The sequence below is a fragment of the Bufo bufo genome, chromosome 11, assembly GCF_905171765.1.
Source record: "Bufo bufo chromosome 11, aBufBuf1.1, whole genome shotgun sequence".
In the NCBI taxonomy this organism is placed as follows: domain Eukaryota; kingdom Metazoa; phylum Chordata; class Amphibia; order Anura; family Bufonidae; genus Bufo; species Bufo bufo.
This window is the reverse complement of record NC_053399.1, coordinates 19,322,003-19,341,419: the sequence shown is the minus strand read 5'-3', so window position 1 is coordinate 19,341,419 and position 19,417 is coordinate 19,322,003. Positions and strand designations below refer to the sequence as shown.

The 19,417-nt window shown below is 48.0% G+C and overlaps 2 protein-coding genes across 6 annotated transcripts; one reads left to right on the top strand and one right to left on the bottom strand.

Annotated features, from left to right (window-relative positions):
* The first annotated feature begins 658 nt into the window (after nucleotides 1-658).
* On the top strand, nucleotides 659-8,127 carry OTUB2 (OTU deubiquitinase, ubiquitin aldehyde binding 2). 4 transcript variants are annotated; one of them, XR_005774739.1, is made up of 7 exons: nucleotides 704-875; nucleotides 2,693-2,788; nucleotides 3,163-3,281; nucleotides 3,365-3,449; nucleotides 6,892-7,140; nucleotides 7,437-7,481; nucleotides 7,648-7,788. XR_005774739.1 is itself a non-coding variant. In XM_040411357.1 (6 exons), exons 1-6 carry the CDS (start codon nucleotides 689-691, stop codon nucleotides 8,096-8,098), a joined length of 693 nt encoding a protein of 230 aa, XP_040267291.1. In that variant the 5' UTR covers nucleotides 659-688; the 3' UTR covers nucleotides 8,099-8,127. The 4 variants fall into 4 exon arrangements, 3 of the variants coding, with proteins under 3 accessions (XP_040267291.1, XP_040267290.1, XP_040267288.1); XM_040411357.1 differs by lacking the exons at nucleotides 704-875; nucleotides 7,437-7,481; nucleotides 7,648-7,788 and adding exons at nucleotides 659-691; nucleotides 7,904-8,127 and having other exon boundaries at nucleotides 6,892-7,086; XM_040411356.1 differs by lacking the exons at nucleotides 7,437-7,481; nucleotides 7,648-7,788 and adding an exon at nucleotides 7,904-8,127 and having other exon boundaries at nucleotides 711-875; nucleotides 3,172-3,281; nucleotides 6,892-7,086.
* Nucleotides 8,128-8,280: 153 nt separating this feature from the next.
* DDX24 (DEAD-box helicase 24) lies at nucleotides 8,281-19,021 on the bottom strand. 2 transcript variants are annotated; one of them, XM_040411352.1, is made up of 9 exons: nucleotides 18,909-19,021; nucleotides 15,911-16,701; nucleotides 13,926-14,345; nucleotides 13,516-13,669; nucleotides 12,776-13,291; nucleotides 12,454-12,529; nucleotides 10,842-11,030; nucleotides 10,564-10,693; nucleotides 8,281-8,706 (listed from the first exon to the last, which is right to left on the bottom strand). In XM_040411352.1, the coding sequence occupies exons 2-9, from the start codon at nucleotides 16,677-16,679 to the stop codon at nucleotides 8,471-8,473; spliced, it is 2,490 nt and encodes an 829-aa protein (XP_040267286.1). In that variant the 5' UTR covers nucleotides 16,680-16,701; nucleotides 18,909-19,021; the 3' UTR covers nucleotides 8,281-8,470. The 2 variants fall into 2 exon arrangements, with proteins under 2 accessions (XP_040267286.1, XP_040267287.1); XM_040411353.1 differs by having other exon boundaries at nucleotides 15,911-16,692; nucleotides 18,909-19,009.
* Nucleotides 19,022-19,417: the final 396 nt, after the last annotated feature.

Here is a 19,417-nt window from a genome sequence, read left to right as displayed (position 1 = left end):
TACATCCCCCCCCCCCCTTGTCTATAAGAAAGTTAAAATTATATTGAGATGGAAAATTGAACTTTGCATAAGTCCTCATGCACACAGCCGTTGCCCAGCCATGCCCATATTGCGGCCCGCGATGTACGGGCGCCAGCTGTGTGCACACCATATCACGGAGGCGCACCCATTCACTTGAATGGGTCCACAGAGGCACGGATCGGAAGCCCGCTGAAGCACTACGGAGCGCTTCCAAGGGGTTTCTGTCCGTGCCTCCGCACTGCAAAAACGTATGGCATGCGCTACTTTTTTTGTGGTGCCGACTATCGGATGGGGATTGCATGAGCCCTAAAACAAGAAGACCCCTTTAAGTTTTAGCCTGTGAAAGTTTACCCCACCTCTGACTCTCCAGCTCTATAACTCACGGATTGCCTCGATAGCATGTTGGGTGCATGCTGGGTGTTGTAGTTTTCAAATAGCCGCCTTGTAAATGGTATGAGCGGACTGCGGAGTGATCCTTCATAGCAGAGGTCTGGATGATAAACTGTAGGTGGCTCAGACATCTCAGTATATTGTGGGTGGTTCTTTCCTGCAGGGTGGACTTGGGACCTGATGACATCACTCACAGTGGGAGGGGTATAGGGAGGCGGGTGACATGTTTGGGGTGGGTGTTACAGAAGCCAGTGCAGGAAGAGGGAGCACAGCAGACATGGTTGGTGCAGACTCATTACCCATAGAATCGGATACATTATACTGGTTGTCTGTCAAGCAGTTGTAAACTACAAATCCCAGCATGTCATTATAGACTCAAGTTGTATGCTGGGAGTAGTAGTGTCACAGCAGCCACAAGTTGCAGGTATATGCTGGGGTTCAGTGGTCATGCTGCAGGGGGGTGGGTAAGGATCAGTGTTACAATTTGTCATTACAATGTTTCGATTTGTGTCACTTTTATCACAAATCTAGTAAAGAAGTTTCTACTGTGGTTACAACTTTGTGTGAGAGGCCGGGGGCACATGGGGGGCTACGGTTAAGTGGGTGGGTACGGTTTTTCCTATCCTGCCTAAGTGATATATATTAGGGCACACCAACACTTGCTGACCATAAGTGGTTCAACAATTGGGCCCCTAAAAAAAAAATCCCTAATATAAGGTCCATATATTGTAGCTATAGGACTCACTTGAAATTCACTAACCTTTTGTTCCATAGACTAGTGCTCTAACCAAACACCTAGATCGCCCTCTGGTGGTGAAAATGTAAAAATACAAGCAAGCTCACAGCCCCCAAAAGGAGGAGGTGCCACCTCCTGACGTGTCTGAATTAGTAACTATTAGTGTTGAGCAAACTTTTGTTTTAAGTTCTGCGTCCAAGGTTCGGGTTATCGAAGAATACCGTTATGGATTCCGCTACCACGGACCATAACGGAATTTGGAATCCATAACGGTATTCTTCGATAACCCGAACCTTGGACGCAGAACACTAGTAACTATCTCTCCGTAAGGAGAGAGCGCCTTACTCTCACCCAGTCAAGCCAGTACTCTCTGCTCTGCACAGGTGAGGGGCAATCACCCCCAAAACAGCTGTCTGCAGATGAGATGCTGGCTTATTTAATATCCAAGCCATGTCTCAAGGCTTAGCTAAAGAGCTGAACATTGACTTATAGCAGGGATCAGCAACCTTCGGCACTCCAGCTGTTGTGAAACTACAATTCCCAGCATGCTCCATTCATTTTGATGTGAGTTCTAAGAAGAGCAGAACAAGTATGCATGCTGGGAGTTGTAGTTTCTCGACAGCTGGAGTGCCGGAGGTTGCCTACCCCTGACTTATAGGATCGCTGCCTTACATCTGGTGGCATTAGAGGCAGAGCTTGTTAAGAGCTCATTTGCATCTCTTTCCTCCCTGATTTAGTAACTACATGCATTCCCTAAGTCATTCCAGCTGTTGTAAAACTACAACTCCCACCATGCCCTTCTGTAGGCTGATAGCTGAAGGCTGTCCGGGAATGATGGGAGTTGTAGTTTTGCAACAGCTGGAGGGCCGCAGGTTGAGCAGGCCTGCCCTAAGTAATAACAGTTCTGGAGCATCTTTTCATAAACTGTACGCTGTGCCATTCCTCTGTTATTCCTACTAGAATCTTATGAATGATTGCCAGCAGTCTGCAGTAAAGATCCATTTGGGTGTCACCAGTTGGGGGTTATGCCCCTGCACAATCTGACCCAGGCAGCACTGATCGTGCTGGGCAGGGACACCCCTACCCCACCTGGACAAACCTTCATTGCTAACTGCTGGCAATTCATTTGTAAAGTTCTAGTAGGAATAATAGAGGAACGGCACAATATAGAGTCATAAAAATAGATGCTCCAGAATTATTCCAAGGGGAATGCAAGTAGTTACTAAATTAGGAATATGAGGAGAGGGGACAATTTAGGTGCCCAGTTTGTGTATGCCACCACAGAGGGCACCCCCCCCCCCCCGTTCTTCAGGACATGTCCCATTTGCACTAGGTAACTGTTAAATATTTCCAGTGTTGTACCAATAATCGTCGTATAATCCAATACTCCACAACTCTAGGCTTTGTGTTCATGACCATTTTCAAGAGCTCTGCTTGCTGTCAGTGATTGCATTCTTGCTTACACCCAGAGGCTGAGAACCTGTACCTCTGCCCCTTCCAAAGGATATCGCCAGCCTGGAAAGCTGATTATTCTCATTCTCACAGGCCGCGGACTCGCGCGACTTGGTGTCGGAGAAGTACGATATCGCTCTGTTTATAGAAGAACACAGCGGTGCGCCGTTGTATCAGGAGAAGTTAAAGGTAGGATCCGTTTTTTTACACATTTTGAGGTGACGCTGGTCGGGACACTTTCTAAGGGCTCGTGCACATGACCGTATGTATTTTGCGGTCTGCAAAAAACGGATCTGCATAAAGTACGGATGACGTCCGTGTGCATTCCGGCCCCTGATAGAAGTCCTATCCTTGTCCGTAATGCGGACAATAATAGGACATGTTCTACATGCATATGGTCCGCAGAAAAAAGAAAATAAGGTTGTGTGCATGAGGCCTAACAATCGCAGAATCTGAAAAATATATATTGGGGAAATTGGACCTTATATTACTAATCCAAGCTTGAGGTGTCGGGGCATGCTAGGAGTTGTAGTCCCATGCAGTCTTTGATGCTCTCTTCTCAGGGTCTGCAGGGTCGCTATTGCGCTGTTCGGAGGTCATGCGCTGACGGCAGCTGTTTTTATAGGGGTCTGGGCTTTGGCTTCCTGGAGTCTTTGGTTGGTAAACCTCAGGAGCTGCTCCGGTGAGTGGATGGCGGACACTGGGGGCGACCACACGGATATTTCTATGGTCCACGTACACTCTGCTCTTTTCTCTCCCTGTCAGATTTAGAGAACGTGTGAAGCGGAGCAGACACCAGCTCCTCGCTGCAGGAGTCCCTGAACACGGATTTAGCCGTCCCTACGACACAGTAAGTTTGACCTCCGAGGACCGAGATGATTGACTAATGTAGCACTGACGCATACATAGAAAGCGTAAAGGGGACGTCCCAACAATGAATGTTATTTTAATATAATTAGGCTTTTTACTTTGTGTTACAAAAATGCTCCAGCCGTGTGATATTTTTCTTGGCTTTGTTACAATAGCACTGTATAGTAATGGGCTTGTCCACTTACTGAGGTGGTCGCACATGCTCAGTTCCTTCCTTCAACTGCTACCAGCCTGCTCTAATTTTAAAAGCTGTAGACAGTTACAGGGAAAGAGCTGCAGCACAAAGGACACATCCCTTGAGCTGTGATGGGGGGAGAGAGCTGCAGCACAAAGGACACATCCCTTGAGCTGTGATGGGGGGGAGAGAGAGCTGGAGTAGGAAGGACATATCCCTTGAACTCTGATGGGAAGAGCTCTTTAGTAGGAAGGAAACATCCCTTGAGCGGTGATAGGGAAAGAGCCGCAGCAGGAAGGACACGTCCCCTGAGCTGCAGCAGGAAGGACACGTCCCCTGAGCTGCAGCAGGAAGGACACGTCCCCTGAGCTGCAGCAGGAAGGACACGTCCCCTGAGCTGCAGCAGGAAGGACACGTCCCCTGAGCTGCAGCAGGAAGGACACGTCCCCTGAGCTGCAGCAGGAAGGACACGTCCCCTGAGCTGCAGCAGGAAGGACACGTCCCCTGAGCTGCAGCAGGAAGGACACGTCCCCTGAGCTGCAGCAGGAAGGACACGTCCCCTGAGCTGCAGCAGGAAGGACACGTCCCCTGAGCTGCAGCAGGAAGGACACGTCCCCTGAGCTGCAGCAGGAAGGACACGTCCCCTGAGCTGCAGCAGGAAGGACACGTCCCCTGAGCTGCAGCAGGAAGGACACGTCCCCTGAGCTGCAGCAGGAAGGACACGTCCCCTGAGCTGCAGCAGGAAGGACACGTCCCCTGAGCTGCAGCAGGAAGGACACGTCCCCTGAGCTGCAGCAGGAAGGACACGTCCCCTGAGCTGCAGCAGGAAGGACACGTCCCCTGAGCTGCAGCAGGAAGGACACACCCTCTGAGTTTTGATGGGGAGAGAGCTGCAGCAGAAAGGATATGCTCCCAGAGCTGATAGGGGGAGAGCTGCTGCAGATAGATAACATCCCCTAAACTGTGATAGGGAGACGGCTGCAGCTGAAATCACACGTCTCGAGTTGTGATGGAGAGCTACAGCAGAAAGGACACATCCCTGAGCTGAAGAGAATCTAGCAGAGCAATGAATGGGGAGATGCTTTCTGTAGCGTACTAAGTTTGACTGCGGGATCAGACTACACCGAGTATTTGTTGTCTGTTACCATGGAAACACGGAGTGTGCATAGGGGCTGTAGACAAAACAGTAAGACCTTTTTCTCTTGAGAAATTGACACACAGAGAAAATGATAAAATAAAAAGCCGGTTGTAAAAATGTGAGTGTGCAGGAGCCTGTAATACATGTTACCAGGGGCGGTGATTTCTCCTCTCATCCTTCACCTTGTAGTTTTCTATAGCTGCTGCCTCTCTAACTGTTCACACACCTGTCCGCAAAATATACACTGCTCAAAAAAATAACGGGAACGCAAAAATAACACATCCTAGATCTGAATTAATTAAATATTCTTCTGAAATACTTTGTTCTTTACATAGTTGAATGTGCTGACAACAAAATCACACAAAAATAAAAAAATGGAAATCAAATTTTTCAGCCCACGGAGGTCTGGATTTGGAGTCACACTCAAAAATAAAGTGGAAAAACACACTACAGGCTGATCCAACTTTGATGTAATGTCCTTAAAACAAGTCAAAATGAGGCTCAGTAGTGTGTGTGGCCTCCACGTGCCTGTATGACCTCCCTACAACGCCTGTGCATGCTCCTGATGAGGTGGCGGACGGTCTCCTGAGGGATCTCCTCCCAGACCTGGACTAAAGCATCTGCCAACTCCTGGACAGTCTGTGGTGCAACGTGACGTTGGTGGATAGAGCGAGACATGATGTCCCAGATGTGCTCAATTGGATTCAGGTCGGGGGAACGGGCGGGCCAGTCCATAGCATCAATGCCTTCGTCTCGCAGGAACTGCTGACACACTCCAGCCACATGAGGTCTAGCATTGTCTTGCATTAGGAGGAACCCAGGGCCAACCGCACCAGCATATGGTCTCACAAGGGGTCTGAGGATCTCATCTCGGTACCTAATGGCAGTCAGGCTACCTCTGGCGAGCACATGGAGGGCTGTGCGGCCCTCCAAAGAAATGCCACCCCACACCATTACTGACCTAATGCCAAACCGGTCATGCTGGAGGATGTTGCAGGCAGCAGAACGTTCTCCACGGCGTCTCCAGACTCTGTCACGTCTGTCACATGTGCTCAGTGTGAACCTGCTTTCATCTGTGAAGAGCACAGGGCGCCAGTGGCGAATTTGCCAATCTTGGTGTTATCTGGCAAATACCAAACGTCCTGCACGGTGTTGGGCTGTAAGCACAACCCCCACCTGTGGACGTCGGGTCCTCATATCACCCTCATGGAGTCTGTTTCTGACCGTTTGAGCAGACACATGCACATTTGTGGCCTGCTGGAGGTCATTTTGCAGGGCTCTGGCAGTGTTCCTCCTTGCACAAAGGCGGAGGTAGCGGTCCTGCTGCTGGGTTGTTGCCCTCCTACGGCCTCCTCCACGTCTCCTGATGTACTGGCCTGTCTCCTGGTAGCCCCTCCATGCTCTGGACACTACGCTGACAGACACAGCAAACCTTCTTGCCACAGCTCGCATTGATGTGCCATCCTGGATAAGCTGCACTACCTGAGCCACTTGTGTGGGTTGTAGACTCCGTCTCATGCTACCACTAGAGTGAAAGCACCGCCAGCATTCAAAAGTGACCAAAACATCAGCCAGGAAGCATAGGAACTGAGAAGTGGTCTGTGGTCACCACTCCTTTATTGGGGGTGTCTTGCTAATTGCCTATAATTTCCACCTGTTGTCTATCCCATTTGCACAACAGCATGTGAAATTGATTGTCACTCAGTGTTGCTTCCTAAGTGGACAGTTTGATTTCACAGAAGTGTGATTGACTTGGAGTTACATTGTGTTGTTTAAGTGTTCCCTTTATTTTTTTGAGCAGTGTAGATCTAGCGTGGAACAGAAAATAAAAGGCAGGGAGAAGGGAGGTGAGGGGGATGCAACTGCAGCTTCACTCTGTGTCTGCTGAGACTGCATGCTGTGAGAGGGAAGGAGGAGCATCTGACTCAAACAGCACAGCTGACATCACACCAGGAAGTTCCGCCAACTCTGCAAGAATAAACACAGGAGCTCCAGCCAGCAAGCAGAGGTCCTGAAAGTGATGAGGAATTGAAACATAAAATATATTATTTTGCAGAACTTTTTATTACATGCTTGTTGAGAAATGTTGCTGACGCTGAAGTATCTCAGTTTCTCAGTCTTGTAGATGTAGCAGAGAGCGACGTGTCCGAGTGTAACCTCCTGAGAGCGTTCAATCATCCGGAAGTCTCTGACCGCGCCGTCCAGTATCTGAGACTCGTCACTTCTGCCTTCCTCCGGAGCAGGGGCGATTTCTACCAGCCGTTCATAGAGGAGGAAAAAGGCATTGAGGAATACTGTGCTCAGGTCGCCATCTATAATATACACTGTGGGGATGGCGGGCGGTGACGACCAGTAATGCTGTAAATGTCTCTGGAGGTTATATCAGCGCTGGAGCGTTATACGAGGAGCGGCTGATATCAGTCACATAGGATGTAATGTCTCTGGAGGTTATATCAGTACTGGAGCGTTATAAGAGGAGCGGCTGATATCAGTCACATAGGATGTAATGTCTCTGGAGGTTATATCAGCGCTGGAGCGTTATAAGAGGAGCGGCTGATATCAGTCACATAGGATGTAATGTCTCTGGAGGTTATATCAGCGCTGGAGCGTTATACGAGGAGCGGCTGATATCAGTCACATATGATGTAATGTCTCTGGAGGTTATATCAGTGCTGGAGCGTTATAAGAGGAGCGGCTGATATCAGTCACATATGATGTAATGTCTCTGGAGGTTATATCAGTACTGGAGCGTTATAGGAAGGAGCGGCTGATATCAGTCACATATGATGTGATGTCTCTGACTTTGTGAAATAGAATACTTGCTTATTTTGATGTTCGCTGGTTTTATGCAGCCGGAAACTGGTTTAAACTATAGCGCAAATCTACGCCGCCGCCTCCTCTATCGCTGGTGTCACTTTATTCATAACTAGTGTTGAGCGAACCTGTGTCTAAAGTTCGGGTTATCGAAGAATCGCATTATGGATTCCGCGATTCTTCGATAACCCGAACTTTAGACACAAGTTCGCTCGACACTATTCATAACGTTTTATGACCTGGCGGCCACTAGTGGACAGACTCTGGCTCTGTGGCCCTAGCACTCTCTACCTTTTGTGTCTTCCAGAACGTGGAACCCATGTCAGCGGTGTGCGACCACATCCAGATCACCGCCGTGACCCAGGAGCTGGACATACCGCTACTGGTTGAATATGTGGACTCTACGGACAGCGCAGTAAACCAGCACATCTTCCCGGAGGGATCCAGCCCACATGTCTACATGCTGTACAAACAGAACCATTATACCCTGTTATACAAGTAGGGCCATATGTGACCCCCCCAATACAGGCACTGGCCTGCTATACACGCCAGACCCATATCTGCCTGTCCTGATCCCAAGGCTTGTCCACAGGGGTGGATAGTAAGATGCAGATAGCACCCATCTGAACTGGTTGTATCAACTAGATCCTGAACCAAAAACTTACAAGACGATATGAAGACTGATGAACACTATGCAACAAGCATCACTCCAGCATTTACAAGGGAAAAAAATATACAAAAACTGATGCAAAACATGTCTGATGTTCTCTTCAGTCCATCTTCTTGCAGGAGAAGCCAGGCCTGCATGTAATTCTATAGAAACAGCACCACCTATTGGTCACACCCTGCAGGTGCTGCTGGTCTCTACACAGCATCAAGCCTTGTGCTTCTTCCTTTTGGTCTTGGACTTGTGCTCGGCGAGGGTGTGCAGGGCACTCTCGGCTTTGCTGAGGGGCAGGCTGGGCACGGGAAGCTGGCCGCTCTGGGTCGGGTATTTCGTTTTCATGACGTTTCTGAATATGGGCTGGGACAAGAGTCTCTTCAGCTGCTTCTTCATCATCTTCAAGGCTTTCTGTTTCTGCAGGTCTTCTTGTTCATCCTGCTTCCCTCCTAGAAATGAGCAGGGCAGCGTTACTTGCCAGTCAATATAAAGCCTTAAGGGGCATCTGTCAGCAGTTTTGTACCTAGGACACTGGTTGACCTGTTACATGTGCGCTTGGCAGCTGAAGGCGTCTGTGTTGGTCCCATGTTCCTATGTGCCCGCATTACTGGGAAATATGATGTTTTATTATATGCAAATGAGCCTCTAGGAGCAACAGGGGCGTTACCTTTACACCTAGAGACTCTGCTCTCTCTGCAATTACCGCGCCCTATGCACTTTGACAGGAACAGGCAGGGAAAACATCATCACATCTGGTCCTGTCAATCACAGTGCAGAGAGAGCAGAGCCTCTAGGTGTAATAGTAACGCCCCCGTTGCTCCTAGAGGCTCATTTGCATACAATAAAACATCATTTTTCTCAGCAATGCGGGCACATAGGAACATGGGACCAACACAGAGGCCTTCAGCTGCCAAGTGCACATTTAACAGGTCAGCCAGTGTCACAGCTACAAAACTGCTGACAGATGCCCTTTAAGAGCTTAAGTGATCCAGTTGTTCTGCTAAAGTCTTGTACTGAACAGCTCCAGTGCTAGAACGGTTCAGTACATGATGCAAGCTGATGAGTCCCGGTTTGAGGACCCGGTCGATCCCACCCAGTGGTGGCGGGGACTCCGGGTCCTCATGACTATCAAGACTCATGCCGTGTACTGAACAGTTCTGGCACAAAAACGGCTGGGTCAATTGAGCCCTTAAAAGGATATTCCAGGATTTTAATATTAATGGCCGATCCTGAGGACAGGCCATCAATATCATGGTGGTCTGACACCCCCATTGTTCAGCTATTTAAGAGTAGGCCTGGCGCTGGAACCACATTGTGCAGTGGACAGAGCCGGTAACGGCGGCGCTGCCCTCACTGAAGGGGATGCAATCAGCGCTGCCGTTATAAGCTCTGTCCCCACACATAGGAGGGGGCCATGTAGTTCTGAAACAGCCGATCAGCTGGGATGCAGGTTGTCGGACCCCCCATCAGTATAATAATCCAGGAATAGCCCTTTAAGAATTCAGCTCAGTTTGGTCCTCAAGGCTCCAGCAATATCATTTATTTTTACGTAATTTATTTCCACACCTTTTACATTTTTCCTCTGACGTAGCTGTACGAGCGCTCGCTTTATGCAAGTTGTATGTTAATGCCAACGTCTTGGGGTACCTCTAACGTCTTCAGAAGGCCCATGGCAGTGTGCCAAAATAGTATGCCCCGGAGCATTAAAGGGTTAAAGAGAGTGACGCAGAGATTCGGTAAGAGGATTCATCACCAGCTTATGCGGCTCTTAGGATAGCTGACAGATAAATCCTTAATATCAAAGAATTCCGCTACACATATCTTGATGTAAACTTATAGTACACTCATACCCAAAGCTGCAACTTCCACGGCTGCTAGGGTCAGAGCCAAAGCTGCAACTTCCACGGCTGCTAGGGTCAGAGCTAAAGCTGCAACTTCCACGGCTGCTAGGGTCAGAGCCAAAGCTGCAACTTCCACGGCTGCTAGGGTCAGAGCCAAAGCTGCAACTTCCACGGCTGCTAGGGTCAGAGCCAAAGCTGCAACTTCCACGGCTGCTAGGGTCAGAGCCAAAGCTGCAACTTCCACGGCTGCTAGGGTCAGAGCCAAAGCTGCGCTTTACATACAACAAGCACTTTGTACATTACATTCAGACCCAAAACTGTAATTTATATACTATATTCACACCCAAAGCTAATGCAATGCATTATGGGATCACCGTCTAGCCATAAAGGGGTGTGTCTTAAAGAGAACCCTAGGGGCAGCCAGCAGAACTGTGGATGCAGCTCTGGGTGTGACGTGCTTTTTACCTATTAGGTCGTCGTCGTCCAGTTCCAAGTCGAGGGCCTCTGCCGCCTGCAGTATCCAGGAATTCTGCTGCTTTGCTTTGCCGTTGAAATACTCCATCTTCTCGATCTGTCTGGCGAAATTGACGCGTTCCTGGTGAGAGGAGAAGCACATGTTCTAGATAATGACTGGTCACCTCTGAATGGACTTGTACGGGGTCTGGAGAATCGCAGATTACAGTCTAGTGCTGCAGGACATGGTGCTATGTCGCCCTCCAGTGGCCAGATAACATGACTCCTACCTTAATTCCATCCATGCATTTCAACTCCACAGGGAATAGCGGGAGATCATCGTTCTTTTCCAGGGTCCTGAAGATTTTCCTATAATTAATAATATCATCTGGTCCAATTAGAAGCAAAGTGAGGCCATCGCTGGAGGCGCGAGCTGTCCTGCCGCTGCGGTGCACATAGGTTTCTGATGTCCTGGGGACCTGAAAAAGGAAGTTATATTACACAGGGACTCAAGATGTATGTACACCATGACTGCACCAGCTGAATAGTGAGTGCAGCTCTGGAGTATAATACAGGATGTAACTCAGGATCAGTACGGGATAAGTAATGTAATGTATGTACACAGTGACTGCACCAGCAGAATAGTGAGTGCAGCTCTGGAGTATAATACAGGATGTAACTCAGGATCAGTACAGGATAAGTAATGTATGTACACAGTGACTGCACCAGCAGAATAGTGAGTGCAGCTCTGGAGTATAATACAGGATGTAACTCAGGATCAGTACAGGATAAGTAATGTAATGTATGTGCACAGTGACTGCACCAGCAGAATAGTGAGTGCAGCTCTGGAGTATAATACAGGATGTAACTCAGGATCAGTACAGGATCAGTAATGTATGTACACAGTGACTGCACCAGCAGAATCGTGAGTGCAGCTCTGGAGTATAATACAGGATGTAACTCAGGATCAGTACAGGATAAGTAATGTATGTACACAGTGACTGCACCAGCAGAATAGTGAGTGCAGCTCTGGAGTATAATACAGGATGTAACTCAGGATCAGTGCAGGATAAGTAATGTAATGTATGTACACAGTGACTGCACCAGCAGAATCGTGAGTGCAGCTCTGGAGTATAATACAGGATGTGACTCAGGATCAGTACAGGATAAGTAATGTATGTACACAGTGACTGCACCAGCAGAATCGTGAGTGCAGCTCTGGAGTATAATACAGGATGTGACTCAGGATCAGTACAGGATAAGTAATGTATGTACACAGTGACTGCACCAGCAGAATAGTGAGTGCAGCTCTGGAGTATAATACAGGATGTGACTCAGGATCAGTACAGGATAAGTAATGTATGTACACAGTGACTGCACCAGCAGAATCGTGAGTGCAGCTCTGGAGTATAATACAAGATGTAACTCAGGATCAGTACAGGATAAGTAATGTATGTACACAGTGACTGCACCAGCAGAATAGTGAGTGCAGCTCTGGAGTATAATACAGGATGTGACTCAGGATCAGTACAGGATAAGTAATGTATGTACACAGTGACTGCACCAGCAGAATAGTGAGTGCAGCTCTGGAGTATAATACAGGATGTGTCTCAGGATCAGTACAGGATAAGTAATGTAATGTATGTGCACAGTGACTGCACCAGCAGAATAGTGAGTGCAGCTCTGGAGTATAATACAGGATGTGACTCAGGATCAGTACAGGATAAGTAATGTATGTATGTACACAGTGGCTGCACCAGCAGAATAGTGAGTGCAGCTCTGGAGTATAATACAGGATGTGACTCAGGATCAGTACAGGATAACTCCACTGTTTAAAGATATCACCTGTACAATGGTTCTCAGAGGTGACAGATGTGTTAAGCAGTTCAGAAAAGTCTGTACCTGGTAATGCAGGACATGCTGGATGTTGGGAATGTCCAGACCTCGGGCAGCGACGTCCGTAGTGAGGAGAACACAACTGTAAGAAGAACAACTGTGATTACGGCTTCAGACCACTATCACCTCCCTCAAGGCAAGCGCACCGTTTCCTCAAACACTCTGTGCTGCTGGGGACCCTGCTCCTTCTACTCTAACTTAGTCTGTGACCTCTCACAAGATCAGCCCACTCCTCTCCTGAAATCCTCTGTGCTGCTGGGGATACCTACTCCTTCCTCTGTGTAACCTTCAGTACCTCTACACAGTTAATTAAGGGGAGAAATGTCACCTTTCCCGCTCGGCGAATCTCTCCAGATTTTTAAGCCGCTGCTTCTGGTGCATGTTGGCGTGGAGGGGCAGCGTGTTACACTCCAGGATGGCGAGGAGGGACGTCAGCCTCTTAATGCAGTCGATGCTGTTGGCAAACACCATAGTCCGGCCCGGGTACTGCAGCAAGAAGTAGTAGAGGTAGTAGTCCTTCTCATCACCGGTGCAGTGGATCCGGGTCTCAGTCAGCGTCTCCACGGTGGCCTGCTTCCTGGTCAGGTCGATCACCTTGGGCTTCCCCTTGAGGCCGATCTTGCCCATCAGACTCTCCAGCTTCCCTTCCTTGTCCAACTTCTTGAAGTTCTTCTTCTGCAGCAGGCGGCTCGGGGCCTGGTGGATCAGGGTCAGGGTGGCTGAAAACACAAAGGTCTGCCGTTTGGGGTTGTAGTGCGAGTCACTTAACATCTCCAACAGCTGCGCCAGCTCAGCATAGTGACCCTTCTCCACCATCCTGTCCGCTTCATCGATGACCAGGCACCTGCAGTCGAAAGACAGTATACATTATGCACTTCCCAAGCCTTCTGGAAGCCATATTGGTCCTTACCCCCACTTACCAGCAAGTTCTGGAAAAGCTGGGTGACAATCTATACGGGAGATGTGATGTTACCTCAATATTGAAAGAGCCCAGGGAGCCTTCATGATTATATAGTGATGTGGGCTAGAACCAGTCCCACTGTCCCGTACCCCTCCCCCATCACTCACCGAAGTTGGCGCAGGTTACACAGATGTGGGTGTCTCTCTTTAATCATCTCCCACAGTCGCCCAGGCGTGGCGATGACAATCTCTGGCCTCCGGTTTAACACTCGCTCTTGCTTCTGGGGGGCCATCCCTCCGACCACTATGGTCGCTTTTATCCCTGGAAGAAGGAAGGAGCAACGTCATCACTTTATACGAACACATTGCTCAACGCCTTTCTGCCAAGTCTACACCTGTCTCTGGAAGCCATATAGTTCTCCTTGCTCCCATATCATTGCATGACGAGGATACCGGGACCCCCGGAGAGCTGGGTGACAACCCCTGGGGGGAGCCACACTGGTAGTCAGTTTGATCCATTCCAGCTGCATACAATCTATAACTTTGCGCAGGCGCAAGAATATAAATTAACATCTCACCAGTAAATCTCGCCACGGCGTCAATGTGATGCTTGACCTGTACAGCCAGCTCTCTCGTCGGGGTCACCACTAGTCCAAGCAGTGGCCTTTTTGTGTCGCACTGGGGGGCAGCGTTAAAATTAAGATTGACATTTTTCACCACCTTCACACAGCCCATGGTGGAATAATCATCATCATCATCATCATCATCATCATCATCCTCCTCCTTCTCATCATCATCATCTTCAACCTCTTCGTCCGCCTCGCCCTCCTCCTTCTCATCATTATCCAGATCCTCAGCCATGTCCGTCTCCTTGTCCGCCGCCTCCTCATCTCCGCTCTCCTTCTCTTCTTCCCCTGAACCTTCGTTTTCCTGCACTTTCCTCCATTGCAGTATAGAGTGGATCATGGGGATGGCGAAGGCAAGAGTCTTGCCGCTTCCTGAAGTGAAAGATAAAACTCACATAATCCACAGCCTCCAATGTATGACATACGTGTTCTGAGAAAGGGAGGGAAACCCCCCCCCCCTCCCAAAACACTGCTCCGGCTCTTAGCGTTCACCTCTGTCTTCTCTGGGCTTCCAGCGCTGCAGGTAAACATCCGGCACGGATAGCGTCACGCAAGCTATTGTAGCCAATGACTGGCGGTGACATGTCCCCCCAAGCAACAAGTGACCCAGTGATGTACTGTTCAGGAAATGTCACCTCTGAAGTCAGAAGAAGAGGAGGGTGGATGCTAGGAGCCAGGGAGCAGGTAAGCATGCTTCACCCTACAGGCCGCGCATGGTGGAGGAGGTTTAAAAATTGGTAAGTGGCTGGACCACCCATTTAAAGGGTTTACTATTGATGACCTATTCTCAGGATAGGTCATCAATATCAGAATGGCGGGGAGCCGACACCCAAAGAGAAGCAATTCTATGCTCTGCTTACCGCAGCAATTGCAGTGTAATTACAAGTATGGCGTCCTCATTCACTTCAACGGACAGATCCGTCCCATAGAAGTGAAACAAAACAAAAACTTTCTAAGGGTACTTTCACACTAGCGTTAGTTTTCCGGTATTGAGTTCCGTCACAGAGGCTCAGTACCGGAAAAAAAAAAAAACGCTTCAGTTTTATCCTAAAGCATTCTGAATGGAGAGCAATCCGTTCAGGATGCATCAGTTCAGTCCCTCTTACGGAATTTGGCCAGAGAAAATACCGCAGCATGCTGCGGTATTTTCTCCGGCCAAAATTCCGGAACACTTGCCGGATTCGGCATTATTTTCTATTAAAATGTATTAATGCCGGATCCGGTACCAAGTGTTCCGGAAAACCGGATCCGATTTCCCGGTCTGCGCAGATCTTTAAATATGTAAAAAAAATAAGTAAATACCGGATCAGTTTTTCCAGATGACACCGGAGAGACGGATCCAGTATTTCAATGCATTTGTTGGATGGATCCGCTTTCGGAGACAAATGCTATCCGTTTGCACAGGGATTTCCAGATCCGGCAGGCATTTCCGGCGACAGAACTGCCTTCCGGAATCCTCTAACGCAAGTGTGAAAGTAGCCTAATATAGTGTTGTAATTTTACACCATGTGCAGACTGATAGACTTCGCACAGGTTTGTTACAATTGCATCCAGCCTAGCAAAGGCTTTGCGAGCTAAACACATCAGCTTGACGCAATGTATCAGTGCAGGGAAAATGCATCAGTCTGGAGTCCAGGCTGTTCAGCTGGCAGAGGTTTGTCGCGGCTGGATACAACTGTGAGAAGTCTGTTGGTCTGCATCCTGGTATTCGGCTTCAGGAGGTAAACAACCCGGACTCCAGACAAACATTTTACCTACACGGATACATTGTATTGAGCCGATGTTCAGCTCACAGAGGATTGTTCAGACTGGATACAACTGTAACAAACCCTGAGCTGTATTGGCTTCTGCTCTCTAGAAGTAAACGAGAATGCTAATATTCACTGACAGCAAACAGATCATAAAACCTGCCGAGATATTATATCCTGTACACCCACCTGTTTCTGCAGCGCCTAAAATATCCATCTTGTCACGGATTGCGGAAGGCAAAGCCAGAGCTTGAATTGGGGTCGGAGTGGAAAAGCCTGAAAAGCTCAGAGCTTTGAGAACTGGAGGCGGAACGTAAAGATTTGTCCACGCCGAAACATCAACGTTCTTACCGGCCAACGCGCCTGCCGCCCAGTTCTTTGTCTTCTTCGCAGGTTTGACGGCCACGGCTTTTTCTTCTTCCCTCTTATCCCCTTTCACCTTAGGTTTTTTCTTCCTCTTTTTCTTCTTGTTTTTTGGTGGCTTAGGATTCTCTTCGCCTTCTTCTTCCAATGCTTTAGCCTCTTCTTCCTCAGGCACAGACAAGTCAAGATCCTCCTGCTCCTCTTCATCTTCCTCCTCATCATCATCCTTCTCCTCTCCCCAAAAAAATTCCTCTATCTCATTGTCAGATTCTTCTCGCTCTTTTTTGCCTTCCAATTTTTTCTTGGGATTTTTCTTTTTCTTCTTGCTGGCGGCTTTTCCCTCCTGCTGCTCTTCCTCCTCCTCTTGCTCGTCAGCGCTGTGTTTCCGCTTCCGCTTTGCAACTAACTCCTTGGATGTCTTCACTAATGTATAATCCGTCAGTTCCTCAAAGCAGATGATCTCCTCCATATTCCCATCTGCCAAAAGATTGGGGTCCAGTGAAATCGGTTTCCATTTTCCGGTGATTTTGATTCCTTTCCTCTTAAGTTTAATCTGGGCCGGGCCGACTTTCTGCTTTCCCTTCTGCGGCTTCATTTTCCCCCAAAACCTGGAAATACAAAAAATAAGACACTGAATGAAGCGCCATGGTGGACTAGGGTTAGCCGTTAGCGCAATAATGGATTAACTGTATTTGTTTCCCAACCAGGGTTCCATAAGACCCTGACAGAAGATCTGAGCAGCGATTGGCGGCTCAAGACACCTAACATCAGGACCTGTGTATCGGGCTGTGAAGACAAGAGAGTCGGCATTGACACAAGGTAAGAAAATCCTTGGGCCTGGATGCATCGAGGCTCCCAGTCTGCGGTCTGCATGCATTTAAGCGCCTGGTCTGTGAAAGACACATTTAAAAAAAAAAATTTGGGTACAGTGATTTATTAGTATCAATCGTTATTGGATTTAGCGGCTCACCCCTTTGTTGCTATGGATAAAAGGTGCTCTGACTTTTGACTCACCCCGTCAGTCATACATTGCTTGTATTCTAGATATAGACAGGCACTTAGAACATGTCGATCAACGTCATCTCTATTGACAATTGATTATTTATTTATTTATAAATAAAAATGAAAAAAAATGATAAAAATAAAGCTGGAAAATAAAAATAAAATGAAAATGTAAATAAATTTAAAAAAATGCTGTATTACCTTTATTTTCATATTTTTATCATTTATAATTTTTATTATGTAATACAGCATTTTTTTTTATTTTGTGATTTATTAGTACTTGCGCATTACTTTTTTTTTTTTCCTCTTGTCAAAATCAATTCGTTGTTTTCCCTGATTTTCTTCTGGGGTTCCTTATTACTAAATGCTGCCCTCTCCTGGTTTCCTTCCTGCCTCTCTGGCCGCTCTTTCAGTGTATCACTCCCTCCTGCTGTTGGGGTTCCTCAGAGTTCATTCAGTCTTAGGCCCTCTCCTCTGTACACAGCCCCTGTTGGACAGACCATCAGCAGATTTGGTTTCCAGTACCATCTCTAGGCTGATGACACCCAACTATACACTTCACCCCCCCGACATCACCCCTGCTGTATTACAGAACACCAGTGACTGTCTCTCCGCTGTCTCTAACATCATGTCCTCTCTCTCTCTGAAACTGAATCTCTCAAAAACGTAACTTCTTGTGTTCTCTCCATCTACTAACCTACCCAAACCTGATACCTCCCTCTCAGTGTGCGACACCATCATCACTCCTAGGCGTCTCGAGGTGACGTTTGACACTGATCTTTCTTTCACCCCCTATATTCAATCTCTCTCCCGCTCATATCACTTGCAGCTCTAAAACATCTCTCTAGAATCTGCCCCTTTCTCACTATGGAAACAACAAAAACCTCTCATTGTTGCCCTGATCCATTCCCGCCTTGATTACTGTAACTCTCCCCCTCACCAGACTCTCCCCTTAATGCAGCAGCCACGGTGTGCCATCTGTTCAACCGCTACTGCGATGCCTCCGCCCTGTGCCAGTCATTGAACTGGTTGCCCATACAGTATAGAATCCAATTTAAACTGCTTGTCCTCACCCTAATTTTCCTGTAGACCGTGCCAATCCCCTGGAGATCTGTTACCAGGCTCAGAAATCCCATTGTGTGAGAGGCGCCAAATTTAAAGGGGTTGTCCAGGTTTTTAATATTGATGACTAGTGTTGAGCGAACGTGTGTTTTAAGTTCGGCGTCTAAAGTTCGGGTTATCGAAGAATTGCGTTATGGATTCTAAATTCCATTATGGTCCGTGGTAGCGGAATCCATAACGCGATTCTTCGATAACCCGAACTTAAAACACAAGTTCGCTCAACACTATTGATGACCAATCCTATGGGCATGTGTGCACCGCTCGATAGCTGAACGGCGGCGCGCGCGCGCGGGGGGGGGGGGGGGGTCTCGCTGTCGGACCCCCGACCGATCTGATACTGATGACAGGTCATCAATAGTAAAAGCCCAGACAACCCCTTTCATAAGAGGCCTCTTACTAATGTGTGCACCAGAAAAATGAACCAACACCATAGATTTGCAGATTTGCGCTCTACTTTAGGGCAATTGTCCATGTGGGACATAACGTCTAATGGTCCATCCACAGCCACTGGCTGATTCCATCACATGAACAGGTGGACTGGTCAGAAGAGCGGATGATGGGAGTCATAGGGAAAGTAATACTGACGATTACCCTCTATACACACAGGCAGTCTCGTACACATCGTTACTGACAGACTGCTGACACTTGTAGTTCCACCACATACACAGGCCTCGCCAATGCTTGTCAGGTTCATATTTACCTCCTTAACCCCCCGATAAAAGCAGAATCAAGAAGCAAAACACACAGGAGCTGAACCCGCAGCTGACGCACTGCACACGCTGCTCACACGGAAGCCGCCATTACAAGGTGACGTCATCAACAAGGGACAGAAAGAACTTTATTAACAGCGAACATTCCGGACAGGCTGAGGGACAGAGCTGTCTCTGCAGCTCCTGTATGACAGGTGTGTCTTCTGCATGGCAGACTCTTGTTCTAGAGTGAGTCTCTATGTATTATCAGTGACTTGTGCCCTATATGGTCCTGTACCTACCTCATGGAGGCAGATCCTGAGTTATTATACTCCAGAGCTGCACTCACTATTCTGTTTGAGGAGTCACTGTGTACATACATTACTTATCCTGTACTGATCCTGAGTTACATCATGTATTATACTCCAGAGCTGCACTCACTATTCTGCTGGTGCAGTCACTGTGTACATACATTACTTATCCTGTACTGATCCTGAGTTATATCCTGTATTATACTCCA